The 10,221-nt window shown below is 52.3% G+C and overlaps 1 protein-coding gene across 1 annotated transcript in view; it reads right to left on the bottom strand.

Annotated features, from left to right (window-relative positions):
* The window catches only part of CDC42BPB (CDC42 binding protein kinase beta), a 900,025-nt gene that overhangs the window by 563,671 nt on the left and 326,133 nt on the right, over positions 1-10,221 (bottom strand). Inside the window, exon 9 of the mRNA XM_086937841.1 lies at positions 5,430-5,509. Within this exon, the coding sequence (XP_086793967.1) occupies positions 5,430-5,509 (80 nt within the window). The remainder of the gene's footprint in view (positions 1-5,429; positions 5,510-10,221) is intronic.

Here is a 10,221-nt window from a genome sequence, read left to right on the forward strand (position 1 = left end):
ATCGCCGAGGTAGATCTGGACGACCTTCGACAGTGAAGACTACAGCGGAACGGCGGGGGGTGTTGGAGATGGTTTCCAGTATGTCAGGCTCCCAAGGCGGACTCATTATTGAAGACTCGGAGCCTGGCGGGGGTGGAGGTCACACAGACACGGAGGACTAAGACTGATAGCGTGAACCTCCGTGTGATAACCCCGGAGACGGCAGAGGGCCCGCTTGATGGACAGAGATGACACTGGGTGAGCTGGTTCCAGTTGGGGGGGGGGGGGGGGGGGGGGGGGGGGGAATTTTTGCGGGAACTTTTGAATACCTGATTATTAGGTGGGTTGGGGTCACACCCTATTTCAGCCCTCATAACTCAGGGCTCGGTCGCACTTCGGTAGCTTTGAGGTGCGGAGAATCCCTATCGACGCTCTGCCCCCACTTTGCCCTTAAGGCACACCTGCGGTGGCTACCGTCAGGTTAGTTTGGGTTTTTTTTGTGGGTGCAGTTTGGATGGGAACTAGATGGTACTATTTGGGACCTGTTCTGGGGAGGGTGGGGGGAGGGGGGGGGGGAGTGTTTGGGGGCTGTTTTGTTGTTGGAAGGAGGACTCGCCATCGGTGTGGGGCTTACACTGTGCCTAACTGTACTTGAGCTTTGTTGGGGGAGACTGGATGAAATACCATGGGACAGTGGCTGATCTATCCACCTTGAAGTGCATCACCTGGAACGTACGAGGTCTGCATTCCATGTCCAGGAGACATAAGGTTCACGCTTACCTGGTACGCAGAGGCGTACAGATTGCGCTGCTACAGGAAACACACCTTACCAAGTCAGAGGGATTGGCATTGCAGCGTAGGTGGAGGGGGCAGGTATACAACACCACATACTCAGCTTATGATAGAGGCGCGCTGATCTGGGTGCGGGCTGGGGTAGATCCGGATGGGAGGTTTGTGGCCATTGCTGGCAAACTGGGGGGAAGAGATCTGAACATTTGCTGCATTTATGCGCCTAATGTGGACCAGCTCGCCTTTTTGGCTTCAATGTCGGGCTCTATGGCCCATTACCTATCGGGACCTCTGTTAATCGGGGGAGATTTTAACTCGGTGGTGGACGTCGACCTCGATAGATCCCATCCTCCGCTTCCGGACTCACCAACCCACCGGGTAGCCAAGGGTAGATTGGAATGGCAGACTAAGTGGGGACTGACGGACATTTGGCGAGCCCAGCACCCACGTGCCCGAAACTACTCCCACTTCTCCGGCATGCACGAGTTGCATGTGCGGTTGGATGTATTGTTGGGGTCCCCGGAACTGGTGTCCTCGACCGTGAGATCTGAGTATTTGGCGAGGACCATCTCCGACCATAATCCTCTACTGGCCGACTTTAGATGGCTCCCGGGTACCCCCTGCGTTCCGACTTGGAGGCTACGCCCCGAGACATTAGAAGATTTGGTGTTCCGGAGGGAACTTGAAGACAGAATCGTCGAGTACTTCGCGGAGAATGAGGGCACGACTGGGGCAAGGGCCATTGAATGGGATGCATTTAAAGTGGTGGTTAGGGGCTATTGCATAACAAAGAAGATGGGAATGCGATGAGTCCTTCTGGAGGACCTAGCCAAAGCTGATCAGAAACTCCGCGAGACGGAGCTCCTCCATCCCGGCCGCCAGGACCTTCAACAACAGACTTCGGCGGCGAGGGAAGCTGTAGCGGTTGAAGTTGAACGGCTGCGTAGCTTCGACTACAAGGCTTATCTGACTAGGTCGCTTGCTTAGGGAGATAAATCAGGAGCGCTCCTGGCTTGGCTGGCCAACCCTACGAGGCGTACCTCCCCCACGGTGGCCATGCGAGACGCGGAGGGCATTGATTTTTATACCCAACCCGAGATCCTTGATTGTTTTCACCGCTACTATGCGGGATTATACCGAAGTCAGATATCACTGGACACTACCCCTATTGACGATTTCCTACATGATTTACCGATCCCTGCCCTGGAGTCGGATCAGGCGAAGGAATTGGGGAGAGACGTGGAACTGGGGGGAGATCCGCAGCGCCATAAAAAAGATGGCGCGAAACAAGACCCCGGGCCTGGACGGACTTCCCGTGGAGGTTTACTCCACCTACGTTGACCTCCTGGCCCCACGGCTTCTGATAGTCTACAGGGAGGCGAAGCGCCTGGGGCATCTGCCTAGCTCGATGCGTGAGGCCCTGGTGGTCCCCCTGCTCAAACCCGATAAGGAGGGCAACGACCTGGCGTCTTACAGGCCGCTCTCGATGCTGACGGTCGATTATAAGATTTTGAGCAGCATTCTAGCCTCGAGATTGCTGGGTCACATGGGCTCCCTAGTGCATAAAGACCAGGCGGGATTCATCCCCAAGCGTAATACTACAATGAACATCCGCCGCCGGCTTCGACTGTTGGAGGAGGACCACGCTGAGGCCCCCCATCCCATGATCCTCTCGATTGACCTAGAGAAGGCTTTTGATAGCCTAGAATGGGAATACCTCCAGAGAGTGCTTGGTTGCTTCGGCCTCGGGGAGGGTTTCCTACGCTGGACCGTGGTGCTCTACGCCTCGGCGCTGGCTGGAGTACGTTCAGGCCCGCTGATCTCCCAACAATACCCAGTGGAGCGAGGCACGAGGCAGGGATGCTCACTATCCCCGTTGCTCTTTGTGCTCACAGTGGAACCCCTGGCGCTGTCGATTCGCACCAGGGCCTACTACAGGGGTTTGCGGACCTTATCGGGGCAACAGTACATCTCCCTTTATGCTGACGACCTGTTGCTTTTCCTTGAGGATGCTGGAGAGGCCTTGGCCGGAGCTGACGCAGTGCTCACGACTTTCGGTGAGATGTCGGGCCTTAAGGTGAATTGGGTGAAAACTTGCCTGTTCCCGGTTCGCGGGGGAGAACCCCAGCCCGATACCCCCAGGGTGATCAGATGGGCGCCTGCCTGCCTTAAGTATCTGGTGGTATACATTTATCACACCCCTGCTGACATCCTTGAGGGCAACATCTGGCTCTTCCTCGGCTACTATACTACTTCAGAACGCTTCCGGTCTGGATACCGCCGGCCATCTTCCGGAATTTGAACTCTTTGCTCGTGGCGTTCCTCTGGGGATCGGGCCGCCGCAGAGTGGCGATTAAGACCCTAATGAGACCTAAAGCGGAGGGGGGGCTGGCTGTGCCCGACTTTGAAACGTATTACTTGGCTGCCCAACTGCAGACCTACACTCAGGAGATAGCACAGGAGTTTCGAGGCCCGGAGGAGGAGCGGGGACTGGGCATACCCAGACACGTTCTATCCTATATTGCACTGCAACAAAGGCTGGCTCTGAGAGACCTGACACAAGAGGAACGCACTATACGATTGTTCTGGAACCGGGTCCACCGCAAGCCGGGAGTGAAACATCCTTATGCCCCGGAAATCCCACTGGGGATGCTCACTGCATTGCCACATGGTGGCGACTGGTCGCAGCTACGGGTCTGGGAGGATGCAGGGATACAGCTCATAGGCGACCTGTATGAGGATGGAGTGCTGATGCCTTTTCAGGCGATTCTAGACCGCTTTGACATCCCCCGGGGTGACTTCTTGCTACATGCGGCGATCACGAGAGCACTCCAGGCGCACTGGCAGAATGGTTTTGAGGAACCACAGACGTCAGCGGCGTGCCAATATGTCATGATGGCGGCGGGGACGGTCAAAGCCGTAATGTGTTTGTATTCCAGGATGATCAATGAGCAGCTACCCCCATAGGACACACTCAGGACCCGATGGGAGGCAGACATAGGGAAGGACATCCCGGAGACCACGTGGGCCCAGCTGATGCGCCGGGCCTGGAAGAGCACGCGTAACGCTCGGTTCCAATTGGTCCACTTTTACATACTGCATCGCGCCTACCTGACCCCAGAGAAAATACAGAAATACTTCGCCTCGGACACGGCGGCCTGCCCTAGATGCCGGACGCTTGGGGCTGACCTCATTCACATGTTATGGTCCTGCTCCGCTCTGTCCTCATACTGGACGCTGATAGGGGACACCCTTCATGGGGGTCACTGAAAGGTCCCTACAGTTCGACGCTGCGGTGGGGATCTTACACTGGTTTCCGCATACCCCCAAAAACAAAGTCACTAGCAAGTTTATCGATTTGGGGCTACTCCTGGCGAAGCGGGAAATAACCAGACACTGGAAGGCACGGGTTGGTCCAACAGGCACTAAATGGCGCAACAAACTTCTTAAATGGGCTGAGGGCGAGAGCACCTTGAGATATCAGATGGCGAGGCGGCAGCAGAATGAGAAGGCGCTAGAATCAGCACAGGCGTGGGAGACATTGGTGCAGGCCCTGCGCGATCACAACACACCCAGTGACACCGACAGTGATGATGGTGTGCAGCCTACGTCCCTATAGAGTAATACTGGCGTGATATTCCTATCAGGAAGGATAACATCTCCTACCACATGCTCACTGCACGACTTCCAGAACACCGATGGCGGGGTGGGTGGGGGGAGGTGGATAGAGGGAAGAGGGAGCGACACAAGCTTCCAACAGCACTGAAGACTTATTGCACTAAAGGTTTGGAACTTAGTCCTCTGGGGGTGTTTAGTTTACTTAAGGGGGAGAGGACCTTTTTCATAATGTTTAGAAAAGCAGAAGTACACCTTTAATTAATGACTGGTCATTACTGGAAGGCCGCTGGGACCACATGCCTCGATTTAACGTAAACGCCGCCCGACCTCCGGGTTGTGGGCTAAATGGCCGTGTATCAGAGCTATGTCATCGTCGGTGTTTTCATCACCAATTATCTTACAGTGGACCAACATGTAACTTCTACTAATTCCTGCAATAAAAATATATTTACAAAAAAAAAATCAGGTCAAGCTGGTCATGAAAGAAAGATGATGAAGGGGAGGTGTGCAACGTGAATTAGAGGACTCTGAGAAAAGAAAAACATGTTTGAATATGTGGACAAAAAGTGAGTGCAGTAAGCATTAGATGGCAGAAAACAGGGCAAATGAGGTGATGAGGTATTTAATAGTTACACCAGTGAAAGAAGGGATACTGATGGCACCCTATTGCTGTGTACACATTAGAAATCCCTGGCCATTCATCTGACATATGACCTGCATCATCGCTGTTCAGAAAAACACTCCAGTGGTTAAAAAAGTATAGCTCAAAGAAGTTGTTTTCAGTTTGTGGTCAGACTTATCTTGCTAGAAGTAAGCACGGTCTCCTACTGTTACAGAGCTGAATTCCTATCTTGAATATTTATAGAAAAGCAGATGTTTCACTTAAAAATATTTGGTATATTAAACAAATCAGCAGACTAGATTTCCACATCAGCAAAAAATTCAATTAGAGATGGACAAATTGTGAGAGAGCTGTAAAGATTATTAGTTATACTTTCCCAAAACGGTTGGCAGCTAGTGTACAAAGCAGACTTGCTGCATACCTGTCTGTAGTGTAGGTAAAGCCAACAAATGGTAAATGTAACCCAGAAAAGCCTGTGTGGGAACCAGGAGGAACCATTTCCTGCAGAAAGAAAATGAAAACCATGTTATGGCTCATTTATGATTCATGCTAGGGAATTAGTAAGGGTGCAGTAGCATCATTTGACACCAGCATAACAACCACAAAATGCTCATTAGATAAAGAAGAAAATAACACTTACCTTTAACACTGATTTCTTCAACTTCAGTACCTTCTTTATCGCCACGTGCTTTCACAACAAGACCCAATGCTAGGCATGGATTCTAGACAACTTTTATCACTTTAAAACTCTCAATTACGCTATTGTCTGCTACATGCCGCCCAGTACTTTCCATCCAATGCGCAGATGTCAGAGGCCATCATTAGACTTTAAGAATAAACAAACAATAAGCAGGCCTCTCTCTCTCATAGTGCAAGGCCAAATGGGTGAGGCGGTCTCCATCGTTTTCTCTGTTCATATCTGTGGCTCGAATATTTCCGGTTATCTACTCTATTGCACACCATCGCAATTACTGTTAGGTTCATCATGGGCCTGTTCGCAGAGATTCTTGGCCAGAGGGGGGGAAGGGGGGGGGGGGGGGGGGGGGCGTCATGAAGATAAAAATAGACAGGGTCCACAGGGTGGGACCACCGTAGAATACCAAGGCGCTTAACTCACCAGCCAAACATCAGAAATTGTGGTAATACCTATTAGACCAAAGGCATGATGTGGTAGCCCTACAGGACACATAAAAGGTCAGAAGAACACTGGCTGCGACACAGGGCTTACCCCATTGTGAGCTGTCTTCTTCTTGATCCTGTCACTGCATCTTTGGGATGACAGGATCTACTGTAGGCTGGGCACCCATTCCCATGCGTCTCTTCTAGGGCTGGGACTATTACTCTGGCGGCCGCTGCCCTGGATACTGACTAACTGCCAGATGCCTGACCTTAGGATGGCCACCAGTGTACAGTACAGTCCCCTGCCAGACCCCAAGATGGCTGCCATAGTGGTCCACTCCACGATGTTTTACTTCCCTGGGACATCAATTGGACATTGCCAAGACCTTGAACCAGGACTTGGAACCTGCGGAACTTACCCCAGACTGTGGAGAACAAGCGATTTGGCTAATGCCCAGTGGAGACATACCAGATAGCTAAAGAGGAGATGGGTTGTGGACCCCCCCACCCCCCCTTACCCTATCCCCTTACCCTTCCTTGCTCCATTCACCTTGTCCCCTATGTTCTTTAACTGCTTTTCTTGATACTTATGTAACTTTTAACTGATGTTAATTGCAACATTATTGTTCCTCATGTAAAGCACTCTGATTCCTTCGGGTCTAGTCAGCGCTATATAATAAGTCATTAATTAAATATGTTCCCATTTAGTACTCTTTCTCTCTTTGTCTACTTCCCTAGCTCCTATCCCCCCTCCCCTGAATATCTCCCCTTGCCTGCTACTCTGCCTAGCCCCCTGTCCTTTGTGCCCTTTGACTAAGCACTCCTTCTCCCCTTGTTGGGGAAAGATCCAATATTTATACTCTGGAGGCTCAGCGAACCCGCTGAGAGAGTCCACTGCGCCAAGGGAGCCACTCACAGCTGAGGTATGGTATGGCACCCCTTGCCAAACCACTCCCTCGCCCCTTTTTGGGGAAGGATCCAGTATGTAGGCCTTGGAGTCTCAGAGACCCCTCTAAGAGAGTCCACTGCGTAAAGGGAGCCTTTCGCAACAGAGACAGGGAAGTGATACCACTTCCCCTGGGATCACAGCTTACTGGACTTTGACTTGTCTACCGGTTTGTGCCCCCGTCGCCCTTCCCCCTCCTTCATGATCTGTCTACTTCCCCTGCTCCTACCCCCCCCTCCCCTGAATCTCTCCCCTTGCCTGCTTTCCCCTTACGTATTTTTGCTTGTTTATCTGGACCTTACAAGTAACTATGTTGCCATGCTCAAATAACTGTGTAACCTGTAACTATGATCTGATACTCATGTAAAGCGCTCTGATACCTCCGGGTCTAGTCAGTGCAATATAAAACATTTAAAATAAAATAAAAAAATATAGATTCTCAGCTCCGACTAAACATAACGGGGTGGCTATCTTCTTCCACAACTCTCTGAAATTTCAACCGGAAGAAAGCAGAACGGACAAAGAGGGAAGGATGGTTATGGTCAAGGGTGGCCGCTTATGTATCTATGCCTTCATCTATGGACCTAACTCTAATCAAGCCACTTTTTTTAGCTCTGCCCTATCGATGCTGGGGGGTGGGTCCGCAGAGGGGGTGGGGGGTTTGGGTCTTTCTAATGGGTGGCTTCAATCTTACATGGAACTCCGGCCTAAACATGCACGCAAACACAGAGGGCAATCTCAAGCAACTGCTCTATGGCTCTGGAAAGGGAATTTGCTTCTGAGAGATAGTGCCATCTTTCTTGCATGGTATAGCCCCACGGTTTGCTGAATTGCTGATGTACTTTAACTGAGTGTGCCCTGGGCTCCTGCCAATCAGGTGCCCAGGGCCTGTGTAACTTCCCTAAAATTGTGTTGAAACCTGTGAAAAAGTGCCATATTTCTTGCATTGGTATGCCCAACTTTTTGCTGAACTGCTGATGTGCTTTGACCGAGTGTGCCCTGGGCGCCTGCCAACCAGGTGCCAAGGGCCTGTGTTCCTTCCCTAAAACTGTGTTGAACCTAAACCCCAATTAGTATCTCTGGCCACTATCAGCCCCTAGTAAATAGTACCCTAGGTACCCAGGGCATGGTGACCAGAGAAGGCCCCTAAGGGCTGCAGCACTTATTGTGCCACCCTTAGGGGCCCTGTCCCCTGACACCCACACACTGCCTTTGCAGGCTGAGTGTCTAGGTGCAGAACTAAACAAAGAGTCGACATGGCACACATGCCATGCCCACAAGACCCAGTGCCCTGGCATACCCCAGTCACCCCTCTAGCTGGGCGCACTATGCCAGTGGTGTGGGCACAGGTGCATGAGCCGTGTGCCCCTACAGTACCCAGGGCCATTCCTGGGTACTGTAAGTGCAGTGATGCCATTCAGAGTATATGGTGCTGGTAGGTTGTCATTACGAACTCCACAGCACCATAATGGCTCCACTGAAGACTGACAAGTTTGATATCAAACTTCTCAGCACACTAAACCCACACTGATGCCAGTGTGGGATTTAATGTAAAATGCTCCACAGAGGGCATCTTAGAGATGCCCCCTGAATCTTAACCTACAATCCACGTCTGTCTGAGTGGCTGCCTGGGCTGCCACACAGCAGACATCATGTTGCTGAACCCCTGGGTGGAGAGCCCCCCTTTCTCCTGGGCCTGCAGCAATGCACATCCTGGGCAAGGTGCTAGGTCTCCTCCCCCAGGATGGGCAGAGGAAAGCTTCAAAGGCCTGCTGCCCTTGTGAGCTTCCCCAGGCCACTTGCTGTACTCCGCAACTGGCCCCCACCAGTTCTGATCCCCCCCCCCTTTGGCAGGAAGACTGTGGGTAAACCCTACGTCAGGAAGGGGGGTGTGCCAGCCTATTCCAACTCCACCCCTCAGGTGGAGGAGGCGAGGTGAAGCACGACCCCGGGCTCCGGCCATCTTGAGGATGGCAGCCCTGCCTAATTACAGCTAGGCTCCTACCCCCCTCCCACAGGAGAGGAGCAGGCTAGGGGGTGTATCCACCCCAGGACAGGGACCTATTGGTCCCTGCCCTTGCCCTACCTGTAAACGCCCCTATAGTTAGTATTTAGGGGCACCCTGAACCTTCCTGGCTTAGATCCAGATAAGAAAAGAAGTAAGCTGATCAAGAAGAAGAAGACCCGCTGTGCAGCTGCTAACAACAGGACAACACTAACTGACTTGGCCCCAGCCCTACCGGCCTGCCGATCCTGGAACTTGCTCCCGCTTAACCCGGCGACTCCTGCGGACAGAAACTTTGGACAACCCAGAGGACCTGCCTGCCTTGACCCTCTAACAGACTGGGACTCCCCTGAGCAGAGGCTCTGCTCCAACAGCAATACCCCAGGTGCCAGCCAGGAACCGCGAATCGAGCCCACTCTGCACCCGCCAAGTCTGGCCTGTGCCTGAGTGATCCAAGACCATGAGGGCGTCCCCCCGGTGACTGGGACCCGAAGTCCAGTGCCCAAAGACCCTCCTCGACGACCCAGACGAGGCCTGCAGCCTCAGAACCAGGGACCCCCCCCCCCATACCGCGACCAGCTGAGGGTAAGCTTCCCCGACGCCAAGAGACACCCCTGCACCCGGCGCCCGATGGTCCCCTGTGCCATCCTTTGGGGTACCTAATGCTTCTCCAAGATACCAACTTACCTCACGAAGTGGTGGTCGCACTTGAAGAATCTCCGTCCCGAGCCTGCAGCCTTTGTTCACTCTTAGTAACTTAGAACACTGCTCAACATCTTGCCGCTATTGCGGCTATATAATCGCTGCTGATCAGGAACCTGTATTTTAAACCTGTTTTCTTTTAGCTCGCCTAATTTTAACATTTGCTGTGTGGGAATTGGGGAATTGAGAATTTGATTGTGGAGGGATGGGGACTCGAACCGGTTCTTTTGAAGCTCCAGGAAAGCTAGCCGCCATTTTTCCACTTTGGCGCGGTCTAGTGGCCGAATGCGGTTTTTGGATTTTTTATTATTCTTTTTTTTTTTTTAACGGGACGCGGCGCGAGCCTCCCAGTCTTAGTAACTTAGAGCACTGCTCAACACCTTGCCGCTATTGCTGCTATATAATCGCTGCTAATCAGGCACCTGTATTTTAAAGTGGTTT

Source organism: Lissotriton vulgaris, chromosome 9 (assembly GCF_964263255.1).
Source record: "Lissotriton vulgaris chromosome 9, aLisVul1.2, whole genome shotgun sequence".
Classification (NCBI taxonomy): Eukaryota; Metazoa; Chordata; class Amphibia; order Caudata; family Salamandridae; genus Lissotriton; species Lissotriton vulgaris.